Source organism: Podarcis erhardii, assembly GCF_964252035.2.
Source record: "Podarcis erhardii genome assembly, chromosome: 17".
NCBI classification, from domain to species: domain Eukaryota; kingdom Metazoa; phylum Chordata; class Lepidosauria; order Squamata; family Lacertidae; genus Podarcis; species Podarcis erhardii.
In genome coordinates, this window is record NC_138515.1 from 35,385,805 (window position 1) to 35,411,079 (window position 25,275).

The 25,275-nt window shown below is 42.1% G+C and overlaps 1 protein-coding gene across 2 annotated transcripts in view; it reads left to right on the forward strand.

Moving 5' to 3' along the window:
- Positions 1-25,275, forward strand: part of GSK3B (glycogen synthase kinase 3 beta) — a 62,911-nt gene that overhangs the window by 31,926 nt on the left and 5,710 nt on the right. The window contains exons 5-11 of one of the 2 annotated variants that reach the window (XM_081845353.1): positions 1,781-1,911; positions 3,493-3,599; positions 5,740-5,837; positions 7,397-7,492; positions 15,259-15,297; positions 18,252-18,438; positions 24,573-24,671. In XM_081845353.1, coding sequence (XP_081701479.1) covers positions 1,781-1,911; positions 3,493-3,599; positions 5,740-5,837; positions 7,397-7,492; positions 15,259-15,297; positions 18,252-18,438; positions 24,573-24,671 — 757 coding nt within the window. The remainder of the gene's footprint in view (positions 1-1,780; positions 1,912-3,492; positions 3,600-5,739; positions 5,838-7,396; positions 7,493-15,258; positions 15,298-18,251; positions 18,439-24,572; positions 24,672-25,275) is intronic. The other variant, XM_081845354.1, reaches the window with a different exon arrangement.

Genomic DNA, 25,275 nt, shown 5'->3' on the forward strand with positions numbered 1-25,275 from the left:
TAAATTCAAATATCAGGATTTAAGTACAATATAAATATAATATAAATACAAATAGAATATAAATTTAAATATCAGGATGGAATGGTTCCTTAGAGTTCAGAAGTTGCAATTATGGATTTGAGAAAAACTTAAACAAGCTTATTGTATATCTACCTCTTTCATTTCTCTCTTATATTTTAATGGTAGTAGATCTTGCACCCCTGTTTCACATTTAGGACAGATAAAATAAAAATCAGATAATTAGTTAGGAATTTGAAAAGGGGATGGATTTAGATCATGCTAGGTCCCTGGTTTAGTCACTAGTCTGCTTCCCATTTGCTGACTGCAAAAATAGAGTATGCAACTCTCCTTGGAGAGCTTTGGATTCTCTCGGTGTGGCTTGAGCCAAACGGCTTTTCTTCCCTGGTTTCCACAGGTAACAAACAACTAATACAGTGGTGCCCCGCAAGACGAATGCCTCGCAAGACGGAAAACTCGCTAGACGAAAGAGTTTTCCGTTTTGGAGGCGCTTCGCAAAACGAATTTCCTATGGGCTTGCTTCGCAAGACGAAAATGTCTTGCGAGTTCCTGCGGTTTTCCCCCCCTTCCCCCCCTTTTTCTAAGCCGCTAAAAGCCGCTAAGCCGCTAATAGCGCTAATCCGCTAAGCCGTCAATGGGCTTGCTTCGCAAGACGAAAAAACCGCTAGACGAAGAGAATCGCGGAACGGATTCTTTTCGTCTTGCGAGGCACCACTGTAAGTCTAATTGGTAAGAAATATTGTCCCATAGCTCTGGAAGAGAGTGAAAGACCCCTCCTATTAATGAGGCAGGGTATTTATAGGGACTCCAATAAGTTTTTTTTAATGTATTTTGACCCAGTTCTCAGATGACTATCCCCACAGTAGAACTCCATAAAAGAGCTGAGCTCTGTAACTTAATTGTGTGAGAGAGCTCACCCTTCGTAATGCCTCTCTCACTTGTATTCACTTTCTGGACATCATAGAGTCTATATGTGGTCCAAGAAATACTGTATAGGTACTTAATACTCTTTACCTGTTCTGGAGTTTGACCATCCAATAACTGACACTTTTGTGTAGACTTCTTTTCAGAGACTAAGATGGAGCAGTCTTTTATCAACAATGACATTACTCAGTTTCAGTCGTAGCTTGTCTCTGGGGGAGCAGATCAAACGCTGCCATAGAATCTGAAATATACCGTAACTTGTTCATAATAGGTACTAATTGTTCTATAATTGTCCCCATTGTCAGCTGGGCCTTTCTTAAAAAATATTTTTGGATTTCCTGTTCCCTTCGATTTTCATTCTTTTTTCTTGCATGTAAATATTTTCTCAGCTTTCCACAGTACTTGTTTCCATAAAATTTAAAATAGTATTCAGCTTTTCTCTATTTTTATAAATGAGGAGGAAGTGTTAAACCTCTTTGGATTTGATGCAGAGTAGTGTTAATTAGTTTAATTGATAAAATAACTGATGAACTAGAATTTGCTATTGTCTAATCTTTCCAATAATTTTATACTTCTATTTTTTATTCTGCTACTGTTTTGATTTCTATTATTAAGCTGCTTTGAATTCTGAAGTGGAAGACAAGTGTGAAAGAAAAAAATAAAACACAGAATACATTTATTATGAAAAAAGGACAGTGTTTGGACATTACATCAAAGTGTTCATTTTAACCATATTTTTAGTTGTCAAGCATTATAGAAAAGTTAGTACGTTAAACCTCCTGCCATGTTTTAGTATGGGAGATAATATTTATTTTAAAATCTCTTATTTATATTACAGTTATACATGTATCAACTATTCCGAAGTTTAGCCTATATCCATTCCTTTGGAATATGCCATCGGGATATAAAACCACAAAATCTTTTGCTGGACCCCGACACAGCTGTCCTAAAACTTTGTGATTTTGGAAGGTAAGTGTCTCTGGCAAAAATTAGTCCAGTTGAACATAGTGGAGGGACAGTGGTGTTTATCCTGAGCTCCATTTCAGTAGTTGTGGTTATTCTGGCTTGCATGACAAGGCCACTGCCATTTATAACAGTATTACACTTAATTTTGGAAATGAGCAAAGTGTGTGTGATTGCCTCTGCATTAAATTTTCCATGGCTGAGTCATGTCGGATAGGTATGTATATTGAAGTTTATGGTGAAGCAACAGCTAGGCCATTTTGTACCACACATTAAGTCTCGTCGCAATAAATACATTAGTCTTGTGGCAAATATGGTCAAAGAAAATCTGTCTGAAAGTAAATATTTTAAAGACAGGCAAACTACACAGCGGCATTATTGTTACAGCATAGAAGTGAAGGGATGCAGGGCCAATATCTGCTTTGCTCAGATGCCAGTCTCTCTCCAGCGGCTGTCACTTGGCAGCAGCCATTCATCAGGCTGCAGGAGAGGATGGAAGAGCAGTTCTGCAGGGCCACTTCATTGCCACGGCTGGGAGTGCAACATTTGACTACCCCTCCTCTTGACCCCAGCAGGTCATTAGATGGACTTTAGTGCCTAATGGAGTAGTTGAAATTTGTAAGACTTGACAGCATAAGGACATTTCTAATCCAATACAGGACAATAGAAGAATTAATGATTGAAGTGTCTGGGGAATTCATTATTTTATTTTATTTGAACAATTTCTATACCACTTAACTGCAATAGTCTCTAAGCATTTTAAGGGTTTTTAAATTAATACAAAAACCTTGAACCTGGCCTGGTAATGTACGGGCAGCCAGTACATTTGAGCGCTGCAGACATTTGAGTGCTCCAGATTTTTGAGCGCTCCAGACTTTTGAGCGCTGCAGTTATGCTCTGGCGATGGTCTGTCCCCATCAGTAGCCTAGCTGTGATGTGTCTTGTGGGCATGGGAACTACCAACCCAGAGTGTCTCTTTGTTTCCAAGGTTTAAGCTCAGTTTATTGGCCCTCATCCAGTCCAGCAGTGCACCCAGAGAATGGCCCAGATCATGCAAAACCCCTTGTGACTCAGGTGTTATGGCGAAGTAGAGCAGTGATGACACTTTGCCCCCAGTTCCTAAGGACTTCATCCATAGACCTTATATAGCTTTAAACAGCATTGGGGACAAGATTGTACCTTGTGGTACATTGTATTGCAAAGACCAGGAAGCTAAAACACAGTTAATGTGTTTCATGATGTCTTAACTCCCTCTGTCTGTTGAATGTGATAGCAGTGGTATCCTTTTCTGAATTAGATTCATAATGAGACAGAATATTTTGATAACACAGCTGTCATGCTGTTGTTAAAGATGTTGGGCCTTTTCTGTAGTTCGGATCCTGTGGTTCTGTTGCCCCTGATCCTAAACATCTGTGCCTTCTCCCAGACTTTGGGAAAGTGAAAAGGAATTAGGCAACAGGAGGTCTACGTAGTGAAGAGCTGCAAATGAAGGTTCATCTTAAAGCAAAATAACATTTGTATGTTTAATTGCACTGCATGTTTTTGTTTTAAAAAATAACGTCTTCCTTTTTCTTTCCTCATGTCTAGTGCAAAACAGCTTGTTCGTGGAGAGCCTAATGTCTCTTATATCTGCTCTCGGTACTATAGGGCACCAGAGTTGATCTTTGGAGCTACAGATTATACCTCCAGTATAGGTATGTGTGTATTTATTTTTAAAATAGTTGTTTTATGTGATCAGAATGGTAGACTACACAATCACAACTATCCTGAAATACAACAACAACCAAACCGCTTAAAATCTTCCTGTTGAGGAGCTATTATGGAACACTGCACTTCCACCCCCCCCCCAAAGCTATAGTTCACATGCATAGCCATTATTTGCAATGAATTGTAGGTGACCCATGCTGTTCCATTATAAAACCAACCTGAAAATCAAGATAAAAGATTCTCATCTGCTATATTTTCAGCATCCTGTTAAATGGTGCTGAGGCAAATTCTAGTATTCAGGACCTTCCACCTCTATTTCTGTGTGACATCGTGGCATTTTCTGATCCTTCTTTTTTTTTTTTTTTGCGCCATATCAACAATGCCACCTTTGTTTATTTCTGCAGGATGCAAGCTATGCTTTGTAGTGAGATAGCCCAACTATAAAAGGCATAAAGGTTACCCAAAGTCTGCTGCAGGGAAGTTTATGGCATCAGACCCTGGACTGGCATAGAGATTATTGGATTGATTAATTGCATATTTTACAAATCCTGCCAGTCCTCCAGTGAGCTGAGGGCAATGTACGTGGCCTTTCTCCCTCAGTTCTTATCCTTGCAACAACACTGTTAGGTAATTAGACTGAGAAATAGCGATGCTGGTCCATACTTATCCAATGACCTTCATGGATGCTTGAGGATTTGAATCTGGGTCTCTCAGTATAAATCCAGTTTGCTACCATGTTGCATTTAAAATGAGACATTTCTACCACAGCTCTAGAACAAGCAGAAATATAAGAAGCGGAATGTCAGCCATGATCCACCCATTATTTATTACATAAGTGAAATCTTCAGTTTTCTAGCTGATATGGTCAGCTTATGTGGTCACCTGAAAATGCATAGTTCCAGTTAATGAGTCCATTGCCTTACCATTGCTGTTTCCTGAATCATTTTCAGCATGCCACATCAAGCATTCCCTGAACCCTTTCCAGAATAGCAGGATCATTCTTCTAATGCATACTGCTAGCTGAGGCTGATGGGAGTTGTAGTCCAAAACATCTGGAAGGCACCAGATTGGGGATGGCTTTTCTAACCTATACCTGGGACTGAAGCAGAGTACTCTGCATGCGATCTTGTCAGTATTGGTAGAGCAGCACTGTTCTTTCTGAAATATTGGAAACTAGGCTTCTTTTCTTGCAGCCTAAAAAGTGACTTTGGCTTTCTTTGCCACAATACCGTATTGTAGACAATAGTGTGCAGTTGTCTTCTTTGAGCTATGCTGCTTTGTCCTTCCTTGTAAACTAGAAGCCAGAATGCACAGTTCCTTCCTCCTCTTTTGAGATTTAAATTTTACATTGTATATATAAATATTTTATTTATTTATTTATATTCCACTTTTCCTCCAGGGAGCTCAAAGTGACATACATAGTTCTCCTCCCTGATTTTATTCTCACAAAAACCCTGTGAGGCAGGTTAGGCTGAGAGTGTGTACCTGTCCCAAGGTAACCCAGTGAGCTTCGTGATGGTGAGGGCATTTGAACTGTGGTTCTCCAGGTCCTAGTCCAACACTCTAACCAATAATGGCTCTGTAATACTGAGTAAGATTTTGTTACTAAGAACACATTTTTAAAAGAACCACACATGTTGAAGTTACCAGGGAAGAGCACTGGGATGTTGTTAGAGAGGAAGGTGGTGAGCCAAGGCATCAAGGTCTGGAATGAGAGTGAGTGGGGATGTGAGCAGCAGCATGGAGATGCAAATGGAAATATCTCTGGAATAGAATGAATTTCATATTAGAGGGAGGGGTGTGTGGAAACTGGCAAAATCTGAAAAGAACACCGGCACCGTCTTACTGAGTTACTTTTGTATATAATTTTGCTTTGCAAGTTTTGACCTGGTACAGATTCATATAAGGTACCATTTGTATGAACGTTGTCGGTGCTTCTCTGCAGCTGCCTAAATGCTTACCTGGTAAAGTAAGCCTTACTGTTCTGTTTCTATTTCTATTTATACTGTGCGTGTATATATATATATATATGTGCGTGCACGTGCATATATATATATATATAGAGAGAGAGAAAATGGATATATGTAACCCACAATATCTTCCTGTGTTTCTTCCCCCCTCCCCCAGATGTTTGGTCTGCAGGCTGTGTATTGGCAGAGCTGTTGCTAGGACAACCAATTTTTCCAGGTGACAGTGGTGTAGATCAGTTGGTGGAAATAATCAAGGTATGAGGGGTTTTTATTATTATTTGGGCATCATTTTAAATTGGAAATGAAATAATAGTAATTTTAATGTAACTTTGGTTTATATAAAACCCTCCTTATATTTAAAAGTAAATGTGATACTGGCTTTTATTTTCCAGGTAAGTAAAAAAGTCATTTTTACCCCTTCTGCACATAGGACACTCAGAGTCGCTTCACTACATTAGAAATGCAAGAAACCCATTTTGTGAATCTTTCTACCATGAAAAGCAGGATATGAATAACCTAAATAAGTAATAAATATAAAACAGAAAACGTATCTAAAAGTGCAAAAATACGTATTGGAATCACTACCAAATGGCCAGACATAATGATTCCTGCTCCCCACACCCCTCACAATGTTAATTGCTCCTCAATTGTGACATGATCCAGTAGCAAGTAGTCTTCCCTAGCTATGGAAAGGAGTGAAATCTTCTGCTTATTTGTGAAGCAGGTGTATTTACTGCGACTCAGAAGTTTCCTTCCATGTATTTTGCCCCAATCCTAAGTTGGTTGTGTATTCCCGCAATCCAACTTCAAAAAACAAAAAACAGAGCCCTGTAACTTACATGTGATAGATATCAAGGCCAGAGAAGTTGTCAAAAGGAATTGCATGCCTGGAATTGAGGAACGTAGAGGATAAGTTGTGAAACTAGGTCGGCTTATATCAGCGTCAAGAGGTGGTTTTCAATCTGTAATTGACAGAACAAAATCATTCTCCACAAAATTCAGTGGTCAAACTTATATAAATGCACACAGATATATCATTCTCATGCAGACAAAAATAATAGATTTTGTTCAGTTCATCATATTCAGTTTAGTTCTTCATTTAGATCTCTTGGTGTATAGCCAATGAAATTCATTCTGTAGGAGTTTCTGCTACAGCCGTTGTCCTTCAGTGTTCATCTTCTCTTGACAGCAAAATTTTAAGTCTTAACATGTCCACATTGTAGAACATGCTGTGTGCTTTGGCTCCTTATACAACTTTTGTGCTTGCAAATGCAGGTCTGAATAGGTCTCGTAGAATATACATTCTGCGACGGAGTTGCTGTGATCAGATGCTGCAGATAGGGCTGCATCCCCTCAAAGGCTGTGTGTTTTTTAACGGAGCTGGACACAAATCATCCGTCACTCACACACCATGAGGAGGGGAAAAAAGGGCGTTTCTTATATAGAACGTACTCATATGAAGGTTCTTGTTTTTGTTGGTAGTAAAATAAAGTATGTTTAAGGTAGCACTTGGCTTATCTAAAGTGCATTTTGTACAAAATTATCTAAGTGCTTCAGAGATGGTCTGCATAATGTTAATTATGGTGCATAGTCCTACATACATTTGAATTAATTATGTGATCGGTACTCCAGGGAATAGTAAGAGATACAGCCAGTGATTAAAATGTAAACTTGGCCGCAGTTGGAGAGATCACTCAATGTGCAGTTCCTGTTTGCATCCATTCCTTTTTCTATAAGTGCTGCGTGCTGCAGATGTTGGCTGCAATAGCTATATTGTCTCAAGGTGCTAATAGACCACGTTTTCTGTTTTCTAGGTCCTTGGAACTCCTACAAGAGAACAGATTAGAGAAATGAATCCAAACTACACTGAATTTAAATTTCCCCAGATTAAGGCACATCCATGGACTAAGGTGAGAGCCTCTTTGAACTAGTAGTGGGTGCCTGGAGAGGATACGCTGAGGTCCATACATTAATCTTTACAAGTTAATGGGCAAACCAAGGCACTATTACTCAGTGGTCCTATAAATGTTAATGCGAGTATTTTAACCATGTCCACAATAGTATTTTTGTTACTGTAACTGGAAGACACTTCCAGTCAGGTGGGGTGAAACACATATTTCTCTTTTCAACTACACCTTCCTTTACATCCCACCCCCTCCTACGTATGTACTGGGAATCCAACCCTTTCTTCTCCATAGCCAACTCTCGTGTGTGTGTGTGTGTGTGTGTGTGTGTGTGTGTGTGAAGTCTTGTGTAAATATGGAAGTTTCAGGGTGCCTTATTACTTGATTAGCTTCACCCTGTTTAACAGGAGATTCAGCTGGTGAATATTGATAGGATTTTAGCTGAAACAAAGTAACTGAGGAACAAGAGGGAGGCTGCAGTATGCTCAGGTTAGCCCCAAGGCTTGTAGACATACGAAACAAATTTAGGAATTAAAGCCCATTGAGGGTTAAGAATGCTCATTGTGGTTATGGAAAGCTGAGTGTTTTTGGAGGGGGTGAAAGAAAAGTGAGGTGTGTAGGGAGAGAAAGGAAAGAAGTATTGACTGGATTCCTCCACAGTAGCACTTCGCTATACAAAATTTGGTGATGTTATTATATCACACTTGTCATGAATGTTCTGGCTATTAATCAAAAATAAAAATGAATAGAGATCCTTATCGTTCATGTTTATAGCTGTTGTCCACACCAATAAGGAGACAAGCAGGGCCTGATGTATTGTGAACCTATATGATTCTCTTTCTTTAGGTGAGCGATAGAATGAAAATAGAATCATTTCCTGCCTCACAGGGAAGTAGTATCACAGTACAATTGTAAACAAGCAAAAAACATACATCCACACACCTCTTAGTACTTGTTTCTCTGTAAAGTGCCAGAAACCAAAGTGAGCTTCCCTTCAGCTCACTTGGAGCCGGGTGGGGAGAAGCAAGCTTTGCAGTTGCCTCATCTCTGCTGTGGATGCCAGGGCAAGCTTTTCTCCCCCTTGCCACATTATTCTTCTGGAGGGAAGGATTGCAGCTGTGAATGGGACAGAGTGTGTTTTCCTCCATATATTTCCTCGGACAACTTCAGCTTAGACATGTCCTCTTAACTGAGAGGGTCTTGCTGAAATCAATTTTGAGTACAAAATTGGAGGGAGAGATGATGGGTAGGCAGCAGGGTTGCAATTCCAGTGACCCTTGGATTATATTTATCTCCATGATCCATATCAATCCAGAATTAGGGCAGAATACAGAATAGAAATCACTTTTGTTGTGGTGGTTTACCATCTGCAACAAAGGTTCTAGGGATTGTACGCTATATGGTTGCTAGAAGCTGTTCAGTATTCAGGCTTCACACTCTGATAGTTCCACTCCTGTCTGAGCAAAATTGAGGGTAATATTGAGTGACTGTTGTTCTACCCAATAGTATTTAATTCTTTTGAAATTTGTGGCTGCTGGAAGAGACAAGCACGTTTTGGGATGTGACATTATGAGTATGCTGAAGACGCCCAACTCTGTTTTTCATTTTCATCTAATCCAGATAGTGAGGGTTTCTTGAATGCCTTTTATTGGCTGGATGGGGGCAATTAAATTGACTTAAGAATTCAGGCAGGGTAGAAATGTTGATGCTTAAGAGGTCAGCTCATTTGGGGACAAACAGGTTCTGTGCTTTCAGTGGGATTATTTTCTCCGTGAAAGAGCTCCTTAAGTGTGAGCTGGTTGCACTCTGTCCTCACTAAAAAATGATTTCATGACAATTATCCAACACATTGTCTGTGAAGCCATCCTTGGTAGATAGTTCGTGAGGCTCAACATGGGTATAGGAAACATGTAGCAGGTTCAGTTCAAGGCACTACAATTTTACTTTTAAAGCCCTTAATGGCCCGGTTAATTTTATCTTCAGGTCAGTAGGTGGAGTCTTACTCCTTGTTTCCTCTGTTACTGTGGCTAGAGCACTGAGAGTTCATTGCTATAATTGCTGCCATAACAATTGAGAAGCCTTCTTTGTAGATTTCTGGTAATTTTTGTTGCACGGGGCAATTTTAAAAACAAACTTGAAAATATAATAGAGGGAAAGGAGAAAAAACAAACAAAGGCAGTTGACATTGATAATACAAATATTACATCAATCCTAATTTAAATGTATAGATTAATATAAGCAGTTCCTATGTCCAAATAGTTATAAACCATGTGCTCAGATAAAGGGCAGAGATCTTCAGACCACTGAGTGGTACATAGTGGATGTTTAGACTTCTAACCTTGCAATTTAATCTTTGGGCCACCAAAAGGCTCACAGAATTCACTTTTGTTGTCCATCTGTTAGTCACCATACCTCAAGGATATAATTTAAGAGTGTGTGATCATCTGCAAATATCCCAGACAACATTAATATGAACAATAGTTTCTGGCCAGAAAGAAGACACCATAGGACCATGACCACATTGTATGCCTCAAAACATTTTCAGTGTTACATCATTTCTTCCTACAAAGGCATGCTGGAGTCCAGCATACCAGAAACATCATGTTCTGTTGACTCAGTTTTGGCTAAAAATTAAAGAAACAGCCAAATAGATGATAAAGCAGTGTTTCATTAATAGAATGAATAGAACACTCTATTAGTTTACCGTGAAGATCCAGTTATTTCTTCCAGCAAAAATAGGAGACATTAAGGCACTCAAATCTGACATTTCCTAAATAGACACTAAAAGGAGCTGTAGTTGAAGATACGGTGATTCAGCTCTAGTGGTAAGTGGCAGCTAGACCGCAAAATTGAAAATGGCAAATGTTCTCAATCTGATGCTGTTAACTGGTATCTGGCTGTCAACCCAATTCTTTCACTAAGGACTTCCTCTTCATTTTCACATCCAAATTACCCCATAAAGTTACTGTAGAATGAGCATATGGAAGTGTAACTCGAAAGACATTCTACACATAGGAATCTTACTGGGTCACAGAGGGAGCCAATGAAGTAAATGAACTGATAAATCCACAATCCAGGAGGGCTTACACCAGCAGGGCATAAAGTTGGGGGAGACAGTAGCAAAGGGAAGCACCATTGGAACAAGGCCACCTGCTAGACCGATAAGAAGGATGCCTTGCTTGGCGGAAACTGGAGTTCATCCAAGAAAGTCTGAACGCTGGTTGAACTGGTTGGGTCAGAACCAAAGTATTCCCTCAGATGCCCATGAGTCCAGAGTTCTTCTCATTAGAAAGGTCTCTGACCAGTTGCAGGGTTACCCCTGCTTCCTCCTCCCCACCCCTAGTTTTAGGTTAGGGAAATTGAGGTCCTGTGGCCCTCGGATAACCGTGTGCTCCTAGGGCTTGTATTAATTAAGACTCCTAGTAAAAACAACAAAAATTATCCCAGTCCACAGGGTTTAGGTTCCAGGTAAGTCATTATTGGCCACCTCTAGAAAGTGTTTTAGCTCCTCTTGGAGTATTTAGTGTGGTGCATGGAAGGTTATTATTTACATTTTTCCTGGCATGTTTTATTTTCACCAGAATGTTTGGCCTTTCAGCTACTTATTTTATTTGCTGTTGTGTTCCTTGATCTTATTGTTGCAATGACTGTTTTGTTGCCTTTAGTTATTGTTCACAACCTTGGGTATCTTACTCAAAAGATGGGGTAGAAATGTTTTAACTAAATAAATAAATAAATAGGTTACACATCAGCCTCTCGTTTTGTAGGTTGGGTAACCTTTGTGTTCTTTAGAAAACAAAATGTGCAAGACTACTGCCACTATGGATTTTTAGCTGCAGGGTGCCTTCCTCCCTCTTCTTAATAGCTGTTATTGTCTAGTCATATAACAGGCACTTCCTTTAGGTTGCCCCACTACCTGAGAGCGAAAGCAAATGAGGTGCCTTCGCACCCTTGCATTCCTCTTCAGGACCCACTGCTTTACATCATGATGTCTCTCCCTGCAATGTTTCAACAATCTGCATTCACCTGCTGCTTCATTCTTCGCCGCTTGGGATTCCTCTGAAAACAGACAGTTGCTACTTCCCATCATATGCATTTGTGGAGACCTTGCCTTCCTCAAAGCAAGTGACAAACCTTCATTGCATCGGGTCAAAATTCATTTGCCCCATTCATGCAGCCCCAATGGCTGTATTTGATGGCCGGAACCATGTAGAGCAGAAAGCATGTTCTTTTTCCCTATGTTTTCTGCCACCTGCAGAACAGGAGAGATGCAAAAGTTTCATTTTGGGTGTCACACAGATGTGTCCTTAGAACTTCATTTTCCTCTCGTAAAGGGCCAGTCCTGCCACTAGGAAAAGGCCGCCTCTGGCAGCTGATTTTTTTTTGGGGGGGGGTGATGAAAGGGCAGCAAATTGTTAGTTCTATTATTGTTTTTGCTTCTGGGAATGAGAGGGATTTTCTGTCTCAGGTGCCAAAATAACTTGGTTGATGGTCCACCTTAGCAGAATGTCTTGGGCCAGCCCTGCATACATGGATTCCACAGCACAGTATTTTGTTTCAGCCATGTCTTATTACATGCTCCCACTTCTCCAGATTTACTGGTGGGTGTGTATGAGAGAGAGGGAGGCGGGGAGAAGGAGGAAGGGGGGAGCTATCCACACTTTCTCCACAGGCTCCTGGAGGACAGCCCTTATGCTTTCTACTTACAGCCTACTGCCCCAAGATAGGCTGAGTAGCATTCCATACTGTTTTGAATAGTCAGTTCCTTTTAAATAAAAAACCGACTTTGGTTTACAGTCATACCTCGGGTTGCGAACACTGTGGGTTGCAGACCGCGCCAAACCCGGAAGTACTGGAACGGGTTACTTCCGGGTTTCAGCGCATGCTCAGAAGCGCTAAATTGCACTTTGCACATGTGCAGAAGCACCAAATCGCATCACAAGCATGTGCAGACGCGGCACTGTGGGTTGCAAACGCTGCGGGTTACGAACGAGCCTCCCGCATGGATCACTTTTGCAACCTGAGGTATGACTGTATAAGCTTGTGTGACTGCTTATATGAAAATGCCCTCCTCTGGGTGTCAACTCTCTGAGCTTCTGAGGGTAGTGGAGAGCTGCAAGAGTGCCCCTTATGTTGGGCCACAGAAGTTGCATGAAGTCAGAAACAAGACCAGCAGCCCCATTTCCCTTTACTCAGGGAGACCCCTTTGCAAAATGAATGCATGTCGGTGGGGAGGGGGTGGATTTTTTTTGCTTTCAGGAAGCATGGGAAAGGTGTAGCAGTTTCTTCTCTCCTGCATTTTGTTGTGCATGATGTAGCTCTCTTCTACTCTTCGTGTGTGTGTGTGTGTGTGTGTGTGTGTGTGTATGCTCATATGTGTGCAGAACTGTCAGGTACATGAGTTTGGAGTTGGAAAAGTCTGCTACATCTCAGGATCCATCATGGCACTGATTCAGCCCTGATGATATACAGTGGTGCCTCGCAAGATGAAATTAATCCGTTCCGCGAGTCTCTTCATCTAGCGGTTTTTTCGTCTTGCGAAGCAAGCCCATTGACGGCTTAGCGGATTAGCGCTATTAGCGGCTTAGCGGCTTTTAGCGGCTTATCAGCGGATCAGCTGATAAGCGGATTAGGGCTTAGGAAAAGGGGGGGGGGAGGGAAAAAACCCCGCAGGAACTCGCAAGACATTATCGTCTTGCGAAGCAAGCCCATAGGGAAATTCGTTTTGCGAAGCGCCTCCAAAACGGAAAACCCTTTCATCTAGCGGGTTTTCCGTCTTGCGAGGCGTTCGTCTTGCGGGGCACCACTGTATTGAGAAGTAGAGCTCTTGTACAAATAATAGGGAAAGGGGGAAAAATCACCTTTTTTCAATAATGAATGTTTTGAGTTGTTGCCCCGCTTTTCAGCATAAGTTCTGCTTTGAATCAGAGATCACAATAATTTAGAAAGTACTTCTTTCTAAATTATTGTAATCCACTGTTTCAAAACAGAATTTAGAAACTTGTCATCTCTACTTTCTGCCCAACCAATTCATTTAAGATTACTTGAATCATATTTGTTAATTTATAAAATAGTCCAAAGCAACTTACATGGTGATAATAGCATCTCTTCATTCTTAACTTTTCATTCCAGTAATGGAGGGGAAGGAAAATTGAAGTGGAATATCATGGAATTGAGACTATGGTTGGCTTGAGCGCTGAACAGGGCTGCTCCACAAAGGAACATTATGTTGCAGGGCCCACATGTAGATATGCATTTTTCAGTGTGGTTTCCTCTGTGAAAATTATTTAACTAATCAAGCAAGTCTACCTAAAATAGCTGTGACCATGATAACATATGTTAATGAACAAGTGAGATAATATTTAAAAGTTACTTGAAAAGTTCCTATCAGTGTTCACATGTTTTATTTTAGTTTTTGTTTTCTGCGTGTGGCTTTCCTGTGCATTTTATCTGGCCGTATTTAGTCTGCATACTAAAGGTTAGTCTGCCCAATTGCATTCTCTTTTGTGCTCTTAGCTTTTCCTTTCCTTCACCAAGACTTATTTTAGATTGCAATAGATTTCACTGTGACGGGCCGGTTTTCAGACCGAGTGCTAAATTTTAGTCCGCAGACTAAAATATAATCCGCGGATTATTTGCCCCAGAAATTCCCTCACTGAAAACTACATTAAACACAGTAACCATGATGCTTAAAACATAATAGTGAGGACGGTTCACAGCTAACAGTGTACTTTGCCACCTGCCCTTTTGCACCTAGGCACAATAGAACGCTGAGACCACCCCCAGCTTGCAATGCGGCCCATTGTGCTTAAGTGTTGGCAACCTGTATTATCGACCACTTAACCTGTAACTGTGACAGTCCCTTGCTTTTAATGTTTGTTGTTTGTATGCTTCTATGTAGTTCTTGGTGGGTGAATAAGGCAGTAGAAGAGGTTGCAGTAAGTAAGAAGAATTAAACAACGGTAGTGTGTTTCTTTCATTATCAGTGTGCGCTTGTAAAAGAAAAAACCAAACAAATCCTCCCCCCCCCTTTTAAATGGCCATGAGGGCATAAGGAAGGAAGCCACAATCAAGGGGCAGGGGACAGTTAAGATCTTACCAGCACTTCTGAAATGTCATGTCCAGTTCCTGAAGCATCCTAAAGAGATATCTGCCAAAAAAGCTAAACACTAACAATCCATTGGCGGGGAAGTCAATCCAAAATGAAGAATAATCCGCGGCGGCCTGATACACACATAGCTTATAGAAATTTAAAATAGTTATTTTTAGTACTGAATCTTAAAGATCTTTATCTATTACATGTGCGGTTTCAAAAACACTTCTCATCTTGTGCTTTTGGGACAAGGGGAGGAGAAAAAAAGAGTAGTCTGTACATGAGAGCATGTCTCATGTTTCCCCCCATGTCTGTGGAAATCTGTCTCCAAGACTGGGAAGAAGACTGCAGTTTAATATTGAAAATTCAGTATAATTTTACTTCTACATAGACATTTGATTTCATCTTTTTGTTACTTTTTACTAAAGTCACTGGCATTGGAACATGCATTTAAAATAAAATGTTTCTATACTATGCCTCACCCTTGCAAAATCATTTTTTTAAAAGTTGGACTTGCTGCTATGGAGACTGATGTTTAAAGGTTCTAATTGTATTAAACATTTAATATTTCCCCATCACCATGGATTTCTGATAATATTGGATATATTTTTCCTTGCTGGACTATTATTTTGGATTGACTCCCCCTGTTTGGATTATTTCACTGCATTATCATCTTTAGGACTCGTCAGGAACAGGACATTTCACCTCAGGAGTACGGGTATGTACATAAATATTTTTTCATATCATCAGGTTTATTGTTGGAGGAGGAGAGGCAAAAATGAGGATGGAAGAGTTGACACCAAGCAGCCATTGAGGTCACTGAGCCAAATGTTCTCTCTCTCTCTCAACATTGTTCAGTTTTTAGCTGCTAGTTTCTTGCGGCGGTTGGGCTTTCAATTTTCTGGCATTGTTACTCTAGTACATTCTGTATCAAATTACTTTTTCCAAGTCCCAGCAGAGAAAGGGCAACCTGATCTTCATGAGGGCCTGCAGTTATAGTGGAAGCTACAATACATGCTACAGTACATTATAGGACATACTAAGTGTGAATAGCTTTTGCTTACTCATGGAAGGAGTGAAAGATAGAGTCCGCCTGAGTTCTGCTAGACAAGTAAAAAAAGAAAGAAAGAAAGGAATGTTCCACAGTTAGCAGTTCATCTAAAGATAGTAGTAATGAAGAAAAATACAAAGCATCATTTTATTTTAAAGGAGGCAAGTATACCTAAAGCATTTCAACCTTAGGTTGAATTTCCACCTGATTTCATATGGTGGAGGGGTACAGTTTTATTTGACAAGCTCTAGGACAATATTTGGGGTTCATAAAATTTGGGGAAAGTTTTGGTTTAATGTATATTCAGATTTGAATGTGGGATTTTCAGTAACTTGATGGATTATGTATCTGGAAAAAAGAATTTGAACTTCTTTAATGGAGATGATTTCCCCAAAATTTATGAGATGAAATGTGGTTTTTTAAATTGTTTCTAGGATGGGTAACCTGAGGTCCTCCAGATATTTTGTTGTTGGACTCCATCCGCCATCAGTTCCAACCAGAACAGCCAGTGAGCAGGGATAGTGTGAGCTGTAGTCCCACATCACCTGGGCCACAAATTCCCCATCCCTGTTGTAAGTGAAGGGGACACCTGGTAAAAATGTAAAAGATAAACCCACGTCACAGGTTGCACTTAAAAGTAGCTCCAAGAAGATGCCACTGTCTCTTATTCAGGAGTTGCTGCCAGAGTAGTACCAGGGAAGCCAGATGCAGTAGCTTCTCATGACCTCTCCTAACCCAGCAAGAGGAGGAGAAGTGCTGAGTTTTCAGAGGTGTTTTGTGAGGTTGCTTAGCCCTTTCCTTGTCTCCCTCTGCAGCTGGGTTCTGAAACTAGAACTAAGCACAAATTCAGTTTAGGGTGGGGGAGACAGGTGAGCTTCTGTGTTCATGACATTTGCAAGAGGGAATAGTTAAACATTCCTTCCCCTGTTGATTCTCCCAGACCAGTTTTCCCTCCTCTACATTGATACTACATTGACGTGTGTGTAGTTTTGATTTTTAAGAGTAAAGAAAATCTATGGCTGTGAAACATGGTAATGTCTTCCTGGGTTGAAAAGAGCACCCCTACATTCAATACACGTGGGGAGAGAGAACTTGCTTTGGCTTCTCTCTTGGCCTGAGCAGGCTAGAGCAGGAGAGGGGCTAATATCATGGTCTGTTTTAGAGGTCCACAGGATTCCTCTCAGACTATGGTATTACTACTTATTCCCACAGTTGTCCCAGGCATGAAAGTAAGCCGCAGCCTGGTTCAGTCTAATAGTTCTTGCAACATCTGGACACTGCAGAAGAGTTTTGCTTATGTGATCGTTTGCCTACCTTAACTTAATTCTTGTCTTTTAATTCTTCAGCTTTTTTACTTTCCCTCACATATGTAAACTAGCTTTCTGTACGAACTCAGAACTCTTGATAAATCCCACCAATAGCCTATACCATTATTACTGATGAGGAGATTCTTGACGCAGTTTATGTTCTGCTGAATTTAAATATCTTCTCTTCAAAATCTGTTTGAGCAGATTTGCAGTTGATTTTGCATGTGGTATATGCTATTGCTTTGGGGTTTGGTCCAACTTTACATGCGTGGGAATCTGTTCCCTCGGTGGGGTTTCTCCTTCCTCTCTTCCCGCTAGCAGCCTTCCATGCACCCAAAAATCTGCTCCAGAGGATTGAGCGTCCTTCCTGGGCGGATTTTGGGTGTGTGCAGGGATGGGGAAGAAGGGGAAGCAAAAGTCTCATGGCAAAAGCAGGTTTCCACTCTGCAAGTGAGCTGTCACAGCTGAATCTCATGCTTTGTGTTTTGTGAGTTGGATTTGCCAGTTTTTGTCCCACCCTTGTCTCAAGATTTTACATATACTGTTGGCTCATGACATATATTGCACCTGTAGTGTAGGTGAAAGAAAATGCTTAAGGAACCTGTGAATGTGTGGTTATTTAATTTTTATGTGTGTGAGAGAGGAGAAGGTAGATGGAGTGCAACATTGGTGACAAAAGACTGATTGTGAATAGTGGAAATATATGCTGTTTGACCTGACCTCCAAAGGCAAATGTCTGAGAGAAAAACTAGCTGGCTGAGTACCCTTCGGCAATACTCCCAAACGCCTAAAATTTGGAAGTTATCCTAATTAATTACTTGCTGTGTATTATTAAAGGATAAACCAAAACTATGAGACCTGATCAGTGTCCCTACCAGTCAGCATAAATCCACACCCAGTACAAAATCAGTTGGTTGCTTAAAAGGTGGAAATCTTTAAAAGTTTTGCTTTCAGTATATGCTTCAGAACGTGGTCTTCAGAAAATCCTGCTCATTTGCTTTTCTCTCTCCTCCAACCCATATGCATGGCTGACTGCATTCCTGTTATGTTTGGAATGGATTATTTCTCTCTTCCTAAAAGTTCTTCTCAGCTGTGTCTTGTGTTCCCCCCACCCTGTGACCTTGTAACTTCACCTTAGTACAACAACCTTCCTTGCACTTAACCATTCAACCCTAGAAGCTTGATTAAGCTTCAGTACTCTATAAGCTAATGTCTCATTCCTACTCTGAGCGGTTTAGTTCCTCAGATTCTCTGTCCTTCAACGACAAGAGCAAAGAAGAGTATTGACGGACTGTCCCTCTTGTTCTGCCGTAGGTCTTCCGGCCCCGCACTCCACCAGAAGCAATAGCGCTATGTAGCCGTCTGCTGGAATATACCCCCACGGCACGCCTGACTCCGCTGGAAGCATGCGCACACTCTTTCTTCGATGAATTACGGGACCCAAACATCAAATTACCGAGTGGGCGAGAGAAACCTGCACTCTTTAACTTCACCACTCAAGGTAGTCTGGGAGCATGGAGGAAGATTGTGTGTCCGCAGTTTCTTATGGCACAAAGATGGCATCATTTCCAATAGTGGTCAGAAGGGATGGATAGAAAGGTTGGGCAGCTGGAAAGAGTGGAAATATTTCAAAGAGTGAACTGTGTTGAGAAGGTGTAGAGAAAGGGTTCAAAATAAAGTCTGAGAGAGAGACTTTTTTACCCCTCAGTCAATCGGGCTTGATCGAAGAAAGGCTGTTTGACATAGATACGCATCCATAATCTCAATAGGCTGATGCTTCTGTGTCATGATTGCCATTATTACTGGGACATTCAATTCCTAGTTAGTCATAGATGAAATTGCTTGTTAGATAGAAGATTAAAATATTCTTGGAAGAATAGAGACTACTGCTCATGTTCACATTTTTACCAGGAATCGTATTTAATAAGCTAATTGAGTATGTAACTTAGGACATCCAGGAGTCCAGATTTAGGGGATCAGCTGAAATGCAGGCTAAGGAAGTATGTTTTCGCAGTTGCCTTGCACATGTTTTCAAGAACTGTACAGTTGTTAGGGGTTGTAAAACAGAAGCAGAATTTGTGGCCTGTATTGTTCAGATTCTTTGGAAAGATGGCTGCTACCCAATTACAATTACTCTCATGCATTTCAGTTAACATAGGGTTGCCATACGTCTGGATTTGCCCATGTCGGCAGGGCTGTTTCCCCCCCCCCCCCAAATAGCTCAAAAACAGCATTTTTCTTCTTGCAATTTTGCCAAACAGCTTTGCCAAAAAGAAGAAGCAGCTCAACAATTTATGGCAACTATAGTTAACATATCAATTTAATTTGCACATGGTTAAAAAAGATCTGAAGCCAGAAGCATATTTTCTTTTATAGGATGCTATGTGTCAAAGCAGGCATTGGAAGAGGCATCTCTGCTGGCATGTGAGAGAAGATAATATTTGCCATCTGCTGTCTTTATATTGGAAATAATTTTTTAAAATAAAATGTTACCTGCTTAATCAGCAGTACCTTTTATATTTATTTTTATTCATGTTAATTAATTAATTTAAAGTTGTTGTTTTTTTTAATCTAGCCAGTTAATAATATTGCAGCCCTATTTGAAGATACCCTTTTCTATGTTAAAGTCAGTGAAAGGGCCATGGCCACTTGTCAGGTTTCGAAAGGGTGCTGAGAGTGCTGGGATAGTCTTTTCCAAGCGCACAAATGCTGCTGCTCTTGGGATGCACCTTTTCTGCCTCTAAAGCATTTGCTCCACTCTGGGTTATGGTACTTCCTTTCCTGGTTGCATTGGTAACAGTAAATGCTGCCAGTTCCTCTTGACCCAAGACCCAGCATGTCAACTTCCATTTCTGCATATAGGGAAGTAACCACAACACTGCTCTGAACAGGATGTTTAATTTGCCTTATCTCAGGACTGAATTACTTGAGGCAGTTCAAACTAATATTGTTAAAATCACTGGTATGTCTTGGATTATTTCTGCTGTTCTGTAAATGGCAGGCTGGAGGGGAAATTAATGGTTGTATTCAACATAGTGTAAGCCTGGCACAGAGCCTAGGACTTGCCAATCAGAAGGTCGGCGGTTCGAATCCCCACAACGGGGTGAGCTCCCGTTGCTCGGTCCCTGCTCCTGCCAACCTAGCAGTTTGAAAGCACCTCAAAGTGCAAGTAGATAAATAGGTACCGCTCCAGTGGGAAGGTAAACGGCATTTCCATGCGCTGCTCTGGTTCGCCAGAAGCGGCTTAGTCCTGCTGGCCACATGACCCGGAAGCTGTACGCCGGCTCCCTCAGCCAATAAAGCGAGATGAGCGCCACAACCCCAGAGTCGGCCACGTCTGGACCTAATGGTCGGGGTCCCTTTAGCCTTTACCTTTAGTAGGGCACATGTAGACATTAAAAAAAAAAGCCTATTTTAAAAAGTCATCCCTGAAAGACAAATTGGAAGCCCCCAGGGAGGGGGATAGAAGCAGTGATGTATCAGGAAAAATAGGGATAGTTTGGGCATAGGTCATTTGCCCATGAATATTGGGTCATCTAGTCTCTATGAGTTGTTAGAGACAGAGGAGAGTTCAATTAGCCATTTAGACAGTCAGAACTGTTTTGATCTGGCTGGCTACCAGCAGACAGATTGTGATTGACTTCAAAAGTAAGTAATCCAGAAATCACTCCCCGCCCCCGGGGATCTGTAGCCCTTGTGTCCTTATTGCCCAAGGACAAAAGGATGGATGGAGGGAACCTCCTGGCTTTTCCTCTCCACCATCTTATGGGGAAGCTCCTTCTTCTTATCGTTTGGTCTCTACCAGAGCATTCTTCAGGCCAGGGTGGTCCCTGCAGCCTCAGGGCCTTTTTGGGTGGCCCTTGGCAACATTCAAGAAAAAAACACCATAAAGCCTTTTTTAAAAATGGCACGTGTCACAAATTGTTAATGAAAGCACATACTTCTGTCTGTGTAATGGAATTGTTTAATAATTAAATCAATTAAATCTAGTGTGTATTTAATTACATATATTTAATTAAAAATATTAATTGTGTATATTAATATTAAATACACTTTAATTTTTTTTAAATGGAGATTTAATTCAGTGTGCGGCCCATGGATTCTTTACAAATAAAAATCAAATACAGTGGTGCCTCGCAAGACGAAATTAATTCGTTCCGCAAGTTTTTTCTTCTTGCGAGTTTTTCGTCTTGCGAAGCACGGTTTCCCATAGGAATGCATTGAAAATCAATTAATGCGTTCCTAGGGAGACCGCCTTCAGACCAGGTCCGGGGACAGTCTGTCCCCGGACCTCTTCTGAGGGCTGGCGGGGGGAGAAGGACTTTTCTCCCCACCGCCAGCCTTCAGAACAGCCTTCTGAAGGCTGGCGGTGGGAAGAAAAGCCCTTCTCCCACCGCCAGCCTTCAGAAGAGTTCCTGCAGGGCTGCCTAGGCTGCGGATAGCAGCCTGCTGCCCGGCGCGAGGGGCGCTCTGAAGCAGAGCGCCCCTCGCGCGGGGCAGACATTCGCAGCTTGGGGAGCCCTGCAGGACTTCCCCGCAGGGCTCTCCAAGCTGCGGATAGCAGGCTGCTGCCCCGCACGAGGGGCGCTCTGCTTCAGAGCGCCCCTCGCGCGGGGCAGACATTCGCAGCTTGGGGAGCCCTGCAGGACTTCCCCACAGGGCTCTCCAAGCTGCGGATAGGGGCAGCAGGCTGCTATCCGCAGCTTGGAGAACTCTTCTGCGGGGAACTCTTCTGAAGGCTGGCGGGGGAGAAGGGCTTTTCTTCCCACCGCCAGCCTTCAGAACAGCCTTCTGAATGTTGGCGGTGGGGAGGAAAACCTTCCTCCAACCGCAAGTCTTCAAGACAGGTCCGGGAACAGAGGAGAAGCGCTGCTGCCTTCCCCTCTGTTCCCGGACCTGTCCTGAAGGCTTGCGGTGGGAGGAGGGCTTTCCTCCCCACCGCCAACATTCAGAATGCTGTTCTGAAGGCTGGCGGTGCGGAGGAAAAACCCTCCTCCCACCGCAAGCCCCGGGAACAGAGGAGAAGCGCTGCGCGCCTTCTCCTCTGTTCCCGGACCTCCCACCGCAAGCCTTCAGGACAGGTCCAGGAACAGAGGAGAAGGCGCGCTGCGCTTCCCCGCTGTCCCCGGAGATTTCCCTATGGGCTTTCGTCTTGCGAAGCAAGCCCATAGGGAAATTCGTCTTGCGAAGCCGCTAAAAATCGGAAAACCCTTTTGTCTTGCGGGTTTTTCGTTTAGCGAGGCATTCGTCTTGCGGGGCACCACTGTACAATAAAATTCCTGGTATAAAGCATCATTAGAAACTAAACAACATAACTGAAATAGAAGCCGCCACCACGGCCTGTAACGTCTACCAAATCCAACCTTGACAAAGGTCCACCTATAAACCTCACTATCAAGCATTCCCACCAACCATATCCATAACACAGCTAAGCCCCAGCCAACCATTTTTCACCAAATGAACCTTGGGTCTACAAAAAAAAATCACTGGCAGCATTAAACATAATTTACAGCCAGCTAATTCACCCTCCACCTCCATCTAGGGCAGCACAGAATCAAATAAACAGCAACACGTAAGTATTCCACAATTCAGTCTGTTACATTTTGACCAGTATAAATAGACATAACATTCTGATTTACGGTCCTGATTTAATGCCCTTTTTTGGGGATACTTTGAATAATTTTTGAAAAATACTTTATTAAGAGAAAATGTATGTATTACAAAACAAAATGAGAACAAATATAGGTGACATAGAGCTAAATCATGAAGCATAGTAATAAGCTGCAGCATTTGATCATGATAATTTTATGTATGAGTTCATTTTTAATATTTTATAAATTCTTGGAAAAATATATTGATATGAAGATGCAAATTACTAAGTTTTAAATTACATTTCTTCTATAATTTCACTTTTTGTAAAGGCCTGTCCCTATAAAGGTATTCAAGAGACACCTGAAAGTCAAAAGTGAGGGCAGCTGCCAAATTTCTGTTGGAGCAATGTTCCACAGCATGGGACTGGTGATGTGAAGCACTGACTTTTAGTTGAAGCCAGCCAGGCCTCTGGAACACAGGGGACAATTAGCAGCACTCTTCTGGGTGATCTCATAGAATTGTAGAGTTGGGAGGGACCACGAGGGTCATCTAGCCCAACCGTCTGCATAAATAAAAACATACGTGTATCATCTATACACTTCCCTCTCCATGTGCAATACCGCTTGAAAAAGGTATGCTATGAAATCTCATGTAGATACGACAGCGTGTCGAAATCAACCCTCACTCAGACAAGCCTGCACTTCCTTTCAAGAAGAGGGCAGTCGTATGGCACACCTGAGCGTCCCACCCTTTGCAGTAGCAGCAGGCTCCCCAACCAAGCGTCTCCATTGCCCAGGAGCTCTCCAGAGCAGCACTGCACAATGGGCAAGAGGCCGCCATTAGAAAGAAACAAAGGGCATTAGCAGCGAACATCTAAACCTGGTTGCTGCCCTATGTCTGATGTAACAACCAAGCAACCAACCATCTAGGTTATCGTTTCATTTTACCTACCTTCACAAATATCATCGGGAGTGTCTGCTTGGCCCGACTATAATGCCTGGCAACTCTGTATACTGTTTCAGGAACATAGTCCAGAACCAAATTAAGGTATACCTCATCTTCCCTCCATTGGTCAAACTGTGATATAATTGCCCTTAAGGTATCCTGGGCACAGGATCAATGAGAACCTTGACTCTGGCCCAGTACCACGTGAGCAGCCAGTGCAGATGTTTTAGTTCAGTATAGCTGTCACACACTGTTGTATGTCTGCCCCCCACCAGCAGTCCAGCTGCTGCATTCTACAGCAGATACTGCTTCTGGACCAGGCCCAAGGGCAGCCCCAGATACAGCACATTGCAGTAATCCCGTCTCGAGGTTAAGGATGCATGGACTACAGTGGCCAAGTGATCCTGGTCTAGATATTGCTATAGTTGGGGTACCAGACAGAGCTGGCCGTAGGCAGTCCCAGCCTCAGCAGAGGATGTTAAGAATGCAGTCACAAGAAGTCATTAAGCAATTAGAATACTCTTTTGAAACTCGCATTCCAAGGGCATGTCTGTAGCAGTTCATTTTTGTACTCTAGCTGAAATAGTACTAATAACGACAGTTTTTTTTAGGGATTTGGAAGGTAGAGTGATTGCAATATAATACCAGCTGCTTCAGTCTCATAGTTCATACTCGCTTCCCTTCAACATTATTGGTGTGATTTAGTGGTGTAATCGTACTAATCATTTTGCTTGTTTGTTTTAAATAGCTCACAGTTCCAAGAGCGCAGAGTGTGTGGGTGTAGAAATGCACAAATACACAGTCTGTACAAAAACAACAAGGGGGAAATTTAAATTAAAAGAAGTGCAATATAGGCAATTTGGCAGACGTCATGGCAGAGAAATACCTTTTCAACAGAAAAGAAGATGCAAAGGATGACAGTCTTTGCCCAGTGAAGTTGTCTGAGCAGTTTCCAGCTCTGGGAAAGCCTGTTAGAATCATAGATTCTTAGCAAGACATGGCCATGTGGCTGATGTGGGATAGGAGACACTGTGAAGCGACTGGCAGAGGCTCCCTGTGGGCTGGTTGTGAATACTCTCTTCTTCAACTTCCTTCTAGAACTGTCAAGTAATCCGTCTCTGGCTTCGACCCTCATACCTGCTCATGCTCGGAATCAGGCAGCTGCTTCAACCCCGACAAATGTTCCAGCAGCCTCAGGTGAGACTTCCTTCATGCCTGCCACGTTTCTGCTTGCGAAACTATTCCACCCCCCCCCCAAACTGTCTTCCCTGACACGGTGTGTCCTCAGTTACTGATCATATCTTGTTTGCGAACTGAAAAGGAAAAAATAGCAGCCAATACCAATTGTGTTTGCTAGATTGATTTCCATTTCAGACATGGGGTGAATAAGGGAACACCAGCAATTTCCACTCCAGATTTCCAATTTCAACACCTGTACTTACTGGGATAGTGCAGCCTGAGGATGGGGACAGGTTTCTTAGAGAGGTGAGGGCCACCACGTGTGTGCAGGATCCTTGCCCTTCCTGGCTCATGAAAGCAGCCGAGGAAGACTAACCAAGTGGGTAAGGGTGGCGATTGAACATGTTCAGCAAAGCAGGGTTGCAGCCTGCCATAAAGAGGCAGTGATAAGACTTCTGCTGAAAAAGCCCTCCCTGAAACCCACTGTTTTGTATAATGACTGGCCAGTCCCCAATATTCCATTCTTAGGCACGGTGCTGGAGTGTGTGGCCGCTTCTCAGCTCCAAGCTTTTCTGAATGAGACAGACCATCCATATCCATTTAATACTGGCTCCAGCCATGA